The sequence below is a fragment of the Myripristis murdjan genome, chromosome 6 (genome assembly GCF_902150065.1).
Source record: "Myripristis murdjan chromosome 6, fMyrMur1.1, whole genome shotgun sequence".
NCBI classification, from domain to species: Eukaryota; Metazoa; Chordata; class Actinopteri; order Holocentriformes; family Holocentridae; genus Myripristis; species Myripristis murdjan.
This window is the reverse complement of record NC_043985.1, coordinates 15,893,519-15,908,768: the sequence shown is the minus strand read 5'-3', so window position 1 is coordinate 15,908,768 and position 15,250 is coordinate 15,893,519. Positions and strand designations below refer to the sequence as shown.

Sequence of the window (15,250 nt, the reverse complement as noted above, 5' to 3'; positions counted from 1 at the left end):
AAAGTGCAGAAACGTTACGTGAGTCCCAGAGATCCCCAGTTAAGCTATCTGTCTGTCATTCTCATACCAACTCTTAAAGATTTGCTCAGCTATCTCCAAGACTCTCTTTTCTTCTGTTTGGCATGCAGGCAGTCAGTAGACGTACAGGCTAAACCAAGCATACCACTGTGCTAGGTGACCCATATTGCTATGTGCGTGCGTGTATTTGTGCATGTGCTGTACTGTGCATCTGTTTGTGTGGGTTTATATAGCTCTATGCGTTGGTGTATGTGTGTGTTTGAGTGTGAGTTTGTAGTTTGCATGTGAATCTATGTGGATGTGCGCATATGCATATGTGAGTGCAAGCTCTGATTGTTTGGTGTGTGTGTGTGTGAGTGTGCTCGTGCATCCCTGTATCTAAGCAGCTCACCCTCATCATCTGTGTGCTAGAAACTCAGGTCCACACTGACGGAAAACACCTTAGTCACAGTTACAGTCGGTAATCAATTTACAGACACACTTCCTGCTCAGTTATATACAGCAGTGTACACACATAGCTCAGTGGGGCCATGTGCAAATGGTCCAGTTCAGAATCTCTAGCTTGAAAACAGCAGGGGGTGCTACCACTCCACAGTGATTGAAGTTTTACGGCCAACATGAGTGCTATTTGCTTGAATCCTGTCTGCAAGTGTGGAGTGGTGATATTTTGATGTTGTGACACTGAATAATTAAAATATGACATAAATAAATTCAGGCACATGAAAGCTGAATAACATGCAGCAGCCTGCCATTACAATTGTTCTATCTCTCCTAGGTCTACAGTGCAGTGCTTACACCCTCTAGTGGTGGTGAAGTAGAAAGAGGTTGGTAGTATGAGGACAACAAAATGTTGTAGTTAGTCTTATTAAGATCAGGGCATGTGATTTGTATCAATGAATTCATACTTCTCCATCTATTAAACCTAATCTTTCATACTAGCCACAGCCGGTGAGGGACTCTTGAATTTTATGGTTATAATGCACACTTCCCAATGCTGGTATGGTGGTAGATAAATCCAATAACACAGCAAATGCCAAACACCAAATTGCAAATCCAAACATGAGTGAGAGGTTGATTAAAAACGTGTGTTTAATTTAATTTAACATTGTCAGACAAAGGCACATGAGAACAGAACAGATAAATCACACAGTGCACCGGAGCTGAATGAGTATGTAAACCAGGTGCACAGTTCCACAGGGACAACTTCCTCAGATGTGTCAAAACTGGAACAAAGAGAATTTGATACAGACAATGGCAAACGTCAACACAAATGATTGAGTTATCATGGCAGACAAACATTAAAAATTGTCCATAACTTTCAAATGAGATCCTACATCAGTGTTCATAAGTGTAACATGAACTCAGACGTGGGTCAGTCCAAAAAGTAGACTCCTGGTCCTTCATGTAGCACCTTTCATGTGCTCCTCTGTCATGCGTCCTGAAGACTACTCATTACTTCTTTAAGAGTTGCGATTTTCCTCAGAGAAACAGCTTGTATCACAGTGTAATCCTTCGCCTTTCAATCACATTATTAGTAAAAGACAACCATCTAAACTGGACAAAAACCATAAGACATGCAAATACAAAGAACCAAGTAATTGACTCCATAATTTTGAGTGTGTGTGTGTGTGTATGGTCGTGTATATGTTGGTGCTTTGAAAAGTGGTTTGTGTCTATATTATGGAGCCAACAGAATGGTAATGCACTTGAATTGATTTTTGGCCCTTTGAGAGAAGAGACAGCTGGTCTTATCACAGCCCGACAGTGGTCTCAGTGGTTATGGATCTCTCACGCTGACATTAATGACACTCCCTTACCCACCCCTGGCAACACCCTGTCACTCCTCTAAACATGGACACAAAACATTCTGCCCTAAAAGAAACATTTTTTAAGATAGTTGTCTAAGAAATCAAATATATTGCACTTTTAAAAAAAATCAGAAACAGTAAACAGAACAACTTTAAGAGATGAATGACCAAATCGAACAGAGAAGGCAATAAAGAATAGCAATGTGTGAACCTAAAACAAACAAATAAACAAACTCACTGACAAAACAGAATGTCCATCACAGTCCACTGATCTTGTCCTTGTAAATTTTTTTAGATAAATGTGATGCCAACACACTCGCTTCCTGTGGCTGTGACTGGGAGGGCACCAAGCTTGAGGTTGTGTTGTTTATTTGTGTGTGTGCATGTGCACATTTGCATCAATTTGATGGAGGTTAAAGTCGGACTGAAAACAAAACACGACAAGTGCAATTATCATTTGCCAAATTTCAATAGTCCCCTCTACTATGGAATGTTTCCCCCAAAAGTGAGTCACTTGCTGCAAAAGTTTGGCCAATCAAATGTGACAGTGAGAGTGTATTATTGCTCATGATTACTAATTATTGAATTGGCCATTCATGTCTAAGGTGATTACTCTGAACCCAGGTCAAAAATCGAAAAAATACACTGATATAAATATTATTCTAAAAGTTAAGACAAAGATGTTAGTTAGACACATTCATGTTGTAAACAAGCAAAATCATCAGAGAAGTGGTTTCTGTTTACATTATGGAGCCAACACAATGGTAACATGCTTGGACTGATGTTTTGGCCCTTTGGGAGAAGACTGGCCATTGGTGATTACATTGGTGATTGGCCCTAAGGTGATTAATTTGAACCAATCGATGGGGCAAAACTGACATAATATAATATATAAAGTTAAGACAAAGATGTTACCGATGTTACACACATTCATGCTGTAGACAACCAAAATCATCAGTATCTCTTTTCAGTCCGACTTTAAATAACCATGGCGTCTGTGAATGCAAAGTGATCTTGTCTTCTGACGATTGTACAACCAATCCTCTAAGACAGTCCTATCCTGAACCAACAGCATCCACGTTAACCGTCTTTTCAACATGGTCCCCTCGCCATCAGGCAGGCACCAGCACCCTGTCTACGGCACACTGTAAACGGTCCCAGTTCTTCCAGAATATGGCCAAAAAGCACACACCCAGCAGGGTTGCTATCACATGGTGTCTACTCCTCATCAGTGGGGCGGCAAACTTGGCAGCGGTGGAGACACACACCAGGATGACGGTAATGATGGCCAGCATGATGTTAATGCTCTTCCCCAGCAGGACTCTGGCGTCCCGGCTCTCCAGCTGGACTGTCTGTTGCTGCTGCTGCTGGAGCTCCAGCTTGGACACTCGCGTCTGACACGACTCTAGGGCTTCCTGCGGAAGATAGAGACATCACATTGTGGGTCTGAATACATGCCAAGTGGCTAAAGTACATTTTGCTGACCTTTTATCCACTATCCATTATCCACAAATCCATTATCCACAAATATGCCAATATTTTCCCCAATTACTCTTACCCTTATCTATCCATTCAGATAGTTTCTGTGAGATTAGGCTGCCACATCTGCAGCAATCTCCCATCTCTTTTCACCCAAATACAATGGCTTGGAGCGTATTTGTTAGTAGAGCTCAACTCATCCAAAAATTTACATGTCAACTTCGTACAGTAGAAAATGCCTAATGATAGATAATATCAGATCAGAAAAAGGAAAATTGCTGACTACTGAAATAGAATATCAAAATCACTACAAACTGGAAATACAGATGGCCCAGATGGGCTAATTAGATAAAAATCTAATGATATATTTCCCAGGGATTACAGTGGATGTATACCCAGGTCTACGAGGAGCAGACTTTTCCACAGACGTCAGAAGAGTCAATTATTAAATTAATTCATAAGAGGATAAGAACCTTGAAAAGGTGCGACTTCACAGAGCAATTGTGCTCTTCAATACAGATTAGAAAGTCCTACCCTCGTAGACTAAGCCTAGTTATTGACAAACTTATATATTTATACCTAAATGACGCTCATTCGTTAATTTGAGGCTGTTAAATATCATTCACTCACACAGAAATCCAAACAAAGCCCTTAAAATCATCACACTGAGTGCGGAAAAAGCATTTGAGCAAGTTAGACGGTCTTATATCTTCTCAATACTGAAAAAAATCCCATTTAGGAAAAAACTTCATTTCATGGCTAAAGCTCTGATACACAACCCAGAACACCAGAATACTAAACAATCAAATATTATCAAAGTTTTATTTATTCAGAGGAAGTAGACAGGGATGTTATTTGCATTTGCAGAACCACTTGCTGAGAGCATCAGGTTCCATCCAGGTATACATGGCTGCAATACTAGACATACCAAAAATAAAATTTCCCTTTATGCAAACAACATAATACTATACATCACTAACCCCTAAACCAGTATGCCAAATTTACTATTAGTGAATCAATCAATTCAGCTCCCTCTCTGGCTACAGAATAAATTGGATTAAGAGTTAATAAACATGTAGGATGTCACATGGCTCCAACAGTACCTGAAAAATACAGATATATCAGAGCTGACATTACCAGGGAGTGCTCCCTCCTGTTCAAAGCAAATTTCCTCCCATTAATCACACAATTTCAATCCAACATTCAGTTTTGATAAATGCTACCCATTTCCTAAGCAGAGTAAATGTTAAAAAAAAAAAAAAAAAAATCTTTCTCCCACAGCTATTAAATTTATCTCAGACAGAGCCAATATGTATTCCCAAATCATTTTTTAAGAAACTTAATTCCATTGTCACCAACTTTATTTGAGACTAGAAAAGCCACAGATTATATAAATGGCTTCTGGCTTTCTACTGTTATTGTCTTACTTTCAAGACAAGACAACATTAGCAGTTACAGGTTGTGATGACAGGTGGAAATTGTTTGCTGATTCTTTAATATCACTTAAGTTGTTAGCTTTGGCTGAATCATGTTTAGGCTGACTCCATTGCCGCAGTGTGTTGCATCAGTGTGGTGTCATGTCCAAGTCACCATCATGTCCCTTAACCCACAGCTCTAAACTGTTAAGACATTTATTGGGAACTATTCCATGCCAAAGAACACCATCAAACTGGATTTATTTGCCTTTAATTTGTACTCACTGGTGGTGGATAGATACAGTTTGCCAGTGTTCTCCAGCAGGGGTATCTGTGTGGTATCTGTGTCACTGTTTTTGGAAAGACCTTTTGCTGATGAGTTTTTCACATGTAAATTAGTGACGGCTTGAACTCTACAAAAGAATACCCATTTGGCCTTATTACTGTAATGGGGTGAAGGGAGACAGAGAGGATTGTAGTGTAGTTGCCAGCCAAATCACACAGGAACTATCTAGATGGATAGTTTCCCACTAAGGGTAAGGAGACAAGCGGGAAAATATCTTTTTTTTTTTTTTTTGATGAGAGAAAGTGAGAAAGAGAGAGAGATTGAGAGATGGAGAGAGAGAGAGAGAGTGAGAGAGGAAGAGAGAGAGAGAGAGAGAGAGAGAGAGAGAGAGAGAGGAAGAGAGACAGGGAGAGGGAGAGAGAGAGAGAGAGAGAGAGAGAGAGATTTCAGATATCACAATAGATTTCCTGTTTACCTGTATGTCCCGAGCTCTCTCACAAGCTTGGTAAGCCACTCGCTCCTCAATGCTGGCCAGCTCCTGCTTCAGATTAGACATCTCATGCTGATGAAGCTCTGTCAGGTCATTCAGCTGGTCTTCTAAACGTTCATACCTACCAGTCAGCGTAAGAGCATTAGTTAATTCCTTGAACATGATTTTTCCTCAAATACCCCCTTAAGTAGCTTCAAAGTTAGAAAAAACATTTATTTCTATTGGGCAATGTCACATACATATGGCTGCAACCCTTCACTGAATTTACATCAAACTTAATGTGAGTGAAATATTCAAACCCAATATGCTTTTAATGGATACACAATTACATCAAACATCAAGATGTCTTGTGCATCATTTTACACACATTTCCCTGTAATTCAGCAGCACATATATGGTATCTCTGGAAACCTTGGGATCTCCACTAGAATTTAAAATAAAGCTCTGTGGGTTTGAACAAAGCTAGGCCTCACAGCAATGACAAATCAACATGTGGGATTGTCAGAGGTTAAAGAGTACTCCTTCTAAATTTGGACAGATTTAAATGCATATGAGGAAGCAAAGGCTTCTGTCCAGCATTTGTGCTGCGGGTATTAATGTGATGGATTATGTGCCGTCAACCATTTAGTGAATACTTTTCTCCAAATTTCTAAAAGGACTATTCATTTTACAAAAATAATAGCCTCATACCCTGGCACAGGGCCCTGCTAAAGCTGGGCTCCATCCAATATTGAAAATGGTTTGGTATTTTATTCTAACTCATGCAGAGACAATGACAGATTAAATAATATAAACTGGGCTGTCAGCAGACCTGTATCGTTCCTCCTGCAGTGTTTGGCTGATGATGCCATACTCTCTCTTGAACTGGGCTTTGAGCTCCTCCAGGTCCTCCTCCAGCTGGCTCTGGGCATCCCGGATCTCCCTCACCTCCTCCAGGCTCAGGGCCAGTCTGCTCTGGCTGTCTGCCCCTGCCTCCTGCCCCTGCCCATGGCCTTGGCCTTGTGCTTGCTCCCCTAACAGTAATGGGTTCCCATTACTGTCTGCTGATATGGAGGCACTACCCGAGGAGCACTCATCATCACTGGGATACTTGGGCTTGCCCACCATGGTAGCACTGCCACTCAGCCCCTTCCCTGCACTGTCAGTGGGAAATGGAGAGGGAGTGTCCATGGTGGTCTTGAGGTGGGCGATGTTGTCAGCACTGCCAAACTTGTTCCTGATGAGGTTGGCAAACTCTCTGGATTTACTGAAGAAGAAAGGAGGGGAAAGGGAAACACCTGGTCCAATAGTCTTGATCTTGTCCATGGTTGGATGCCTGCCGCTGCCTGTCATATCCCTCAGCAGCTCTTTGGGTGATTCCCTGGGTATGGTGCTGTGCTTGACAAATGAGGAATGAGGGGGAGAGGGGCTGTGGAAGCTTTCAGTGTCCTTCATCTTGCGATGGTACTGCTCCAGCTTCTTTTGCATCTGGGCAATGTTTTGAGCTGACTTCTGGTTCTTCTTCTCAAACACCTGCTTTATGCGGCCCACTTGCTGCTTGTCAGCACTGTTCACCAACTTCAAGTACTCAGCTACGTTCTCATCACGTGCCGTCTGCTCGATCTTTAGCTGCTCCGTTACTTTGAGTATCTTCTGCTGGAGGCTGTCCAGACAAGTGCGGCTGCGTTGGACCTCCTGGCCCAAACCATGACCAGGACCTCCGTCACTCAGGTCCAGGTCCAGGTTGTTCTCTGAGGAACCTCGACGCATTGGCACTGAGATGCTCAGAGTGCTGCCCTCCCCGCTCCGGTCCACCTACAGAACAACACACACACACACACACACACACACACGCGGTCAGGGTTGTAAGTAACTATATTTACTCATTTTACTGTAACTGAATATTTGTTTGTGTACTTAGGGTACTGCTTTGACTATTTTCCGTCAGTCAGTCATTTTACTTTTATTTAAGTAAATTTTTGCTGAAGTATTGTAAATAGCATCAGTGTCTCTCTATAAGCATCAGACACTGGACTGTCATAAACTGACAATTTATGAAGTTTTTCACAGTGAATAATAAGTCAGCAGAAATGGGGAGAGGAAGCTGGCTCTCTTTCACTTACATATTTCAAATGAATAGAATCTAGTCTAAACTGTACCATCTGTACCATCTGTCTGTACCATCGTCTTTTAGAACTGCATAGAAAAGATCACATGTAACAAAGTTATTGCTTCCAAAAAGTACTAACACATAAGTAGATTTTTTTATAATAGTATTTGAGTAAATTACAAGCAAAGCAACAATACTTCAACTTGGGCAACAATTTCTAGCACTCCTCCCACCACTGAATAAGACAGTAAAAATACAGCAGAATTTGCTGGAATAACGTGTAACTGGATGTTTCTCAAATGACAGCAATGCAAGTGAACGGGAAAGCATAAAATATGCCCTTCAATCTCAGTTCCATGCATCCCAAGTGTGAATGATGAGCTCATGGCTTTCAAATGTCCATGCTTCTGTATTTCATATCGGCTTTGCATGGATTTATGAACAGCATGTCTTTGTCTTTGCACTATTGTGTTGTCACCACATGCAGCCATCTGGACATGTATGTAATGCTCTTATTTGGCACATCTGTTATGTTTTAGGAGCCAGATCTTAATGCTGTTTGTTTACAGCATAGCACACAGACGACATCAATGACAAGATAAGAGAAATGGAGCATGCATATCTGGGTCACTAATGATGACAATCAGGAAATCCCCATTCCAGACATGTTGTACTGGTTTTACATTTAAGTATCATTTTCCCCACTGAGGCTCAACTATGGCTCAACTAAGCCTGAAATGTCAAGCCTTGAACAGAGAGATCACTGATGTATACATAAAGGAAGTGAAACTGAATAAATATAAATATGAATAGCATAGCATAAGCAAGTCTGATTTACAAAACCAGTATGGAGAGGAGACTGGCGAGGCAGCAGGATTTAAATAAGCTCTGATACAGCATTTTTAGAACAGAGAAGTGCCATTTGACCTGAAACAAAACTTCGATGCAAAAGGAAGTGAAAGGGTTACGGCCAAAGGCAAAAAAAAAGTGCTTTACAACAAACACTAGACTATGTGGCATGAAATTCCGTATTAATCCTTAACAAACGTAACACTGCAGGTTTCCGGCATGTAAACAGATCAGTGACTCAAGCAGACTTAGGTTTCAATCCTGATTAGCATTTCCACATCGCCACGGATGCTGTTGCACATTGCATGCTAAATATCTTGAACACTGACCATTGCATTTAGAGCACAACACACACTGTCACTTCCTAACACATGACTATCAGGCGGAAAGGGGGAGAGAGGACATAATAAATATGCTGACAGAACATGACCAGACACACACAGGGACAAAAAAGAAAGAAAGAAAGAAAGAAAAGACACTTTCAGGAAAGCTGTTCCTTTCTCAGTTTCAACTGGATCTATTTTGAGTGGCCTGATTATGCATCATAGCCTTGTGTGTGCTGGCTGTTCTGTTATACCCGCACACTCAGTCAACTGGTCACACTTGTTTGTAAGTGTGATACAGTGAGAAAGAATGTGATGCTATCACCTCCTTGAGTGCTCCACTTATTACAAGGATGTGGTTTGTTTTATTCTTGTTCATACAAATGTGAAGTTGGATTAGTCTCTCACCATTTAGTTACTCTATTGTCTCAAATATATGCACACATATATACATACTATGTATATATACATATATATGTATATATACATTTGTACGTGTGTGTGTGTGTGTGTATAGATAGATAGATAGATAGATAGATAGATAGATAGATAGATAGACACTGTATATTTATGTATGCTGTATAAACAAAAATGAAAATGTATTACCAGAAAATTGCATGTCTCTTTCTACAAGTATGCTTGGGGTATTTCAGCTTGTCTGTCCCCTTCCCAGTCTCTCTCCCCCTCTCTGGCATCTGTCCTTCTTGAACACAAGACTCTTTCTCTGCAGAGAAAAAAACACACATTGTCCTGTCCTGCCTCTGCTCAGCCCAGGACTGCGCTCTGACGACAAGACTACTGCATATGGATTCACTGGTCTGACATATAGGCTGAGGAGATGGCCGCCCAGCCACATTCAGGCTCCATTCAGAGGCCACACAGTGGCTTACTACTTGTCAAAATTATTATGTTTAAAGATACCTAATCCTTTTGTCAAACCTGTTAACCATAAGAAAGAAAAGAGGAGTCTGACGAGGAGAAGGCTGGTGTGTAGGCCACTCATGTTACCCAGTCTATTAGCTTTCAAATGACAAACACAAAGAACTGCCTGTTTAGCCAGACAGCCGTAGCTTGGACTGTGTGCTATTCCGGCACTACCGGAACTAAGCAAGCTCCTCAGGCACTCTCCTATCTCCAGCCTTAACTAAGAAATGGTCAGGATTCTCTTCTGCCACATGGAGAGCATTGAGGGCTGAGCCAAGGAACCAGTGTGATAGGACAGATAGAGAGCAAAGATACAGGATGAAAATGATGACGCAAAATAGACAAATAGTGGAGAGGTCTGGTTGCTCATTCAACATATCACTGCCAAAACCAGTAGTGCTGTGGACCTTGGCACAAGTGAGAATATCTACAACTTCAAGATTCACATGTATGCACCTGGAATCCTGACATTCAAGTACAGCCCACAGTTATATCACACAGCTGGAAGAAGGGGAGTTGTAGCTCTTACTCATATAAATTGGTTTTGGCAGCCTAAGACCTGATTTATGAGCATGACGCAATGATGAATAGCAGCCCAGTAACCCAGATGTACATGCAAGGGAAGCAAACACACAAACGTGAGATCTGACAATATCCTGATACCAACTCCTTTATCGTTGTATTTTTCGATAAGCAGATTGCCACTGCTGCTGCTCAGAATTTCTACCCCTGCTGATTAAGTGTTGTGGCAATCTGGAAGCCTCTCTGGATGAGTGGCTCTGCAAAATGAATTAGCTCCACCCTAACAAAAATGTTTCCCCTGTTCTGTCGAGGAGCCTCCTTGCTCTTTATCCCCCTTGTCCCAAAGGCTCATGCAGATGTTCTCCAGAGGTTTTTGAAGTAGGAGGAAAAAACAGGAGGATGGGTGTGGACTGAAACTTTGTGTTAGCCTGAGATGATGGGGGCAAAATCCAAGTATGGCTGAAATCAATATCACAATTGATTGTGGTGTATCATGTTATGACTCGTGTATCCAAAAATCACATGTTAAATGATCAAATTATACTGCTGTAATGAGTCATGTTTTTTTTGACATTTTCTAATGAAAATGTGCTTTTTATCATCAATTTAGACTGTAGAATTGTGTTATGACATCTGAAAATCACCATATCATCATGATATGATTCTGCTGAAAAATGATGAATGATAATATTGAATTACTGCCCAACCCTAGCTCACTTCTTGTAATTTGCTCTGGATATCTAAGTCCAGGAGAGTGTGTCTGATGCATAGTATTGACCTGACCTATCCTCAACATCTGCTCATCTGCTCTCCTCAACACATTGGCAGTCCAAAATCTGGGCCATAAACATTGCGAGAAACCCTTCTTCGGCCACTGTTTATGCTCCAGTTAATTGAGTCACATTAAAAACACTCAAACTGAGGTGCCTGAAATTAACAAGCCAGGACATCTCTCTCTCTCTCTCTCTCTCTCTCTCTCACACACACACACACACACAAATGCCAGCTTTCGTCTGACTCACCCCTGGATGTTAGTGTGTCAGTAGAGCAGAAGCAGCGAAACAGACAGAGAGCGAGAAGGAAAGTGCAGTAGAACGTGTGTGTGTGTGTGTGTGTGCGTGTGTGTGTGTGTGTGTGTTTGAGAAACAGATGAGGATAGGGATAGAGCAAAGGGAGCAGAAATCGGCCAGGATGCTCCCAACCACAGCTCATTACATATCATCCCAATCATAATTATCTCCCTCAACAACAGAGTCTAGAGGTTTTGCCCCAGGGTGTCTGCCTCATGCCTCATACCTCATCCCTGTATGTGCCCCCAGGCCCCAACAATGCCCTACTTAACACACAGCGTCTGTCCAACACCATGAACCATTTAATATGCCCTGACCTCGCCATGCGGCACAACACATAGATCCAAATGCATTAGACTCTAAGGCAATGAGGGAGAGGTGAGCCATGATAAAACCCTTTGTGCTGTGCTTGAGAAGCCTAAATCTCAGTTATATTTTGTTGTTTAAGGAGGCAAAATCAAACAGCCGATAGAAACTGGAGATACTTCTTATCTTGTGCTACAGCACTCTCATGGATCAGTGATCTAGTTTGTAATTCAATTTCTTAGGCAAAAACAAGCCTTACACGCATATGCCCACTGAAGCACTGGAAGACAGAGAGGACAGATTTAGTACGGACAAAACAACAATTGGCATCAAAGCCCTGGACTAGACAGAGCTGAGGTGAGCCCACAAAAACAAATGAAGCCTGGGTATTCAGTGGGTGTGCACCAAATACTGAGCGGTATTAGTGGAATAATATTGGTTTGGATCAGCAGAAAGTGCAGAGTGAGGCCATTTCTAGATGAACTCGCTGTCCCTCCCTGAGGGTTGGATGGCAATGAAACACAGACATTTTCTTACGCAAACAGGAAAGTATGGTCTTTAATACAAGGAAGTTAGCAAGTCCACACAATAGCATCAGATGACTTTATCTAGTGAAAACATCAAATCGTGGTGTCAGGTCAGGTCAAACAGACACACAAGCACATAGACACACACATGCACACAGGCTAAACCCCAGGTGTCTGCCTGCTGTGATCTGAAGATATGAGACCGCAACACTGAGGCTACAGTGTGATACTTACTTAAGATGGCACTTCTCTTTTTTTGTCTCTGCAAACCCTCCGCACCGCCACCTCCCACCCTCTTCCCAACACACTCAACACTCACTGAGATGGAACAAAACCATCCCTTCAGAAGAGAACACAACCACAGCAAGGAGGAGGCCTGCAGTGCTTATTGGTATTCCCTCCAGCTGATTCTCATGGAGACAGACACTCTCCCGCTCAGGGCTCACAAAGGGAAATGGGAAGAGAAACAGACAGGGAGTGAAAGGTGAGAGAGTACAGAGAGAGTGATAGAGAGGGAGCGCTTCTTTGAACTTAATCACAAAGTTGACCCAACATCTCCTCCTCCTCCTCCTCCTCTCATCTGCATCCCACAGCTGTGTTGCAGCCAGGCTTTGATTGCAAAACCTTTCTTTACAGGCGAAACAGTATGGCTCACCAGAAGAAAAAGGGGGAAAAAAAAAAAAAAAAACTGGCAACAGAGTCTGAACTTTCCTCAAAGACTAATCCTCAAGAGTTCAGCGGAGTGAGCTGCTTAAGACCAATTCCCTATTATCTCATAGACAAACTGGCCCAAAATTAAATCAATAGCCCATTAACACTCCCAGCATCTGCCTGCCCCTGTGGACTGGGAGAGTATTGAATGGAATCCAATTAAGACAGACGTGCATCTATATTCAATGTAAGTGAGTGATTCTAAATAAAGGGAATAATGCGGCATTGTTGGTGAGTAGTCTAGCAGCTCATACACCACAACCAATATAACGGCCCATGAGACATACAAGAATCTAGTTTCCAGGTAACGATTCACAAAATGCACTGTGTATTAAGGGACGCCAATCAAGGAGACCAGGGCAACAGCTAATAAGACCGCCTAATTACGAAAACTGAGGTCACCCGTGCTCCGATGACATGAATGTTACAGAACCTTTACAGGTAATGAACAAAGTTCATGTGAGGGCAGATAAGTCACAGAGAAATGGCATGTAAATCCCTACAGAGCCACCGTTCAGTGGGGGCTAAAGGTACATGCTGGAAATAAGCCACTCAAACTGAAGTGTTGCATCATCACTGCCTCACACCCACTGTAGCTGCTGTACAATGGCTTTTTGAGAGAGAGAAAAAAAATGCAATGTCATTTGCAGCCCAACAAAAGGAGGAAAGTGTAATTACACAGTGCAGTGGTAATAACCCAGCCGGAGAGATAGATGTGCCATTCCATCGCATGGTGTTGGGGTCAGGATGTTGCACAAACTTTTGCCACAGCAGTCAAATGGAATATCTGAGAAAGATGGCTCAAATTATTTGCTTGCCATTGTACTGAGTGTGTTGATGACACTTTGAAACGTTCAAGTGACTGTTTGAACAGGCCACTAGTTTTTTTGGAGGCAGGCTCTAGGGAAGATCACCTGACAGCGTTGCCTTCAGGATGCCTGATGCAATTGGTGGGTGGATCAAAATGAAGCCTTTTAGAGGTGGAACATGACTTCTACTTTTAATTTGGCTGGCAGGCACAGTGGCTCACATGAATACTTAAAAGAGAAATGACATGCAAGTGACACATGACTGACTTTCTGGTTGCACAGGACACACGTTTAGAGTGCATTCCACTCCATGGTGTCACCCTGTACCTTTGAAAGCACATAAGTTTCAACCAACTCTCACGCCGACTTGTCACTGCTGTTAGGGGATTTTTTTGGACATTATCATACATTAGCATTGGCAGATGGGTGGCTGGTTTTTTCCTAAAAGTTGTCAGTATGCACATTACTGTTAGATAAAATAAGAGATATGATCAAGGAAAATGAGGACATTGCTCTCATGTGATCGCAGTGATCTCGTATAGAAGATAACTTATCTTGGGGGCATAGAACTAATTATTTAAAAGCATTAACACTACGAACAAACTGCTATAAAGAATATTTTGCCAAGAATCGGATAAAATGCAGTGCTGAATAAAAGGTGATTCAATTATTTCCTCCATTTCATGAGCATTAATCAGCAATATATCACAAATGAAATTTTAGAAAAGCATTAATTTATGTTTTGTTTTTCTTTTTTTTCTTTCCTGAAAAGACAATACACACCAATTTGCTGCTGTCAGAGTATACAGTTTAGTATCAATTTAAGATAAAGGTTTAAATGTCAGCCTAAGATGTGGGGAAAGTAGGCTAGTCCATGATTTTAACAGAATTAGAAAACTGGGTCAGACATTGTGAACCCTTTGCTAAAATTGTATGAACCAGCTCCACAGGGGGTCCCGGTTGGCCCAGTCAGGACACAGAAACTAACTCAACTCATCTCGTTTCAAAGAAACCAGGATCCAGTCTGGTATCGTCCTAAAAAACAGCCATATATAGGCTATATTCCTGTTCTGATTTACAGTGGCTGGTGTAATCAGTGTACAGTGATATTATTATACCTTATATTTTTACCTCCTGCGGTATCACCACAACCTTCACGTACAGACATTTGTTTTTCTGTGATATTTGTACTCTATCCTGCTGACGTGTATTAAAGGATTACAGTTCTTTTTCATTTCTTCGCTAGAGCAAAACCGGGACGCAGCAGCTGTCGGCTTCACATGGACATAATCTGGGCAAACAATGTATCGCCGGTACAGTACGGGACCTGCCTTTAATGAAACAATGCAGCAAAATAAACTCATGTACTCACCATCCGGCTGTTGAGGTATTTCTCGACTTCAGATAAACTTCGCACAGACACTTTGGCGCTGGGCATAATCCCGTGCTGGATTTAGAGTCAATCTGGGAAAATAGTAGTGTTTAGTCAGAGAGCAGTTTACAACTCGGGAGTAATCTCGTATCCATGTTTACCCCTCTCTCGCCCTCTCTTTCACACCCTTTCTATCTCTCTCTCACACACACACATACACACACTGGCAATCCTCTTTAACGTGCAATACAA

At 41.8% G+C, this 15,250-nt stretch overlaps 1 protein-coding gene across 3 annotated transcripts in view; it reads right to left on the bottom strand.

Annotated features, from left to right (window-relative positions):
- LOC115360442 (transmembrane and coiled-coil domain protein 3-like) overlaps positions 1 to 15,250 on the bottom strand; it is a 19,718-nt gene extending 4,468 nt beyond the window's left edge. Inside the window, exons 1-4 of one of the 3 annotated variants that reach the window (XR_003928343.1) lie at positions 14,999 to 15,250; positions 6,308 to 7,290; positions 5,482 to 5,617; positions 1,285 to 3,241 (exon numbers count right to left, since the gene is read on the bottom strand). Coding sequence is in view for 2 of the 3 variants with exons in the window: in XM_030053360.1 (XP_029909220.1) it covers positions 2,939 to 3,241; positions 5,482 to 5,617; positions 6,308 to 7,290; positions 14,999 to 15,064 (1,488 nt within the window). In the remaining variant the exon portion in view is untranslated. Of the gene's footprint in view, positions 1 to 1,089; positions 3,242 to 5,481; positions 5,618 to 6,307; positions 7,291 to 9,363; positions 9,604 to 14,998 lie in introns of those variants that run through there. The other 2 variants (XM_030053360.1, XM_030053361.1) reach the window with 2 other exon arrangements.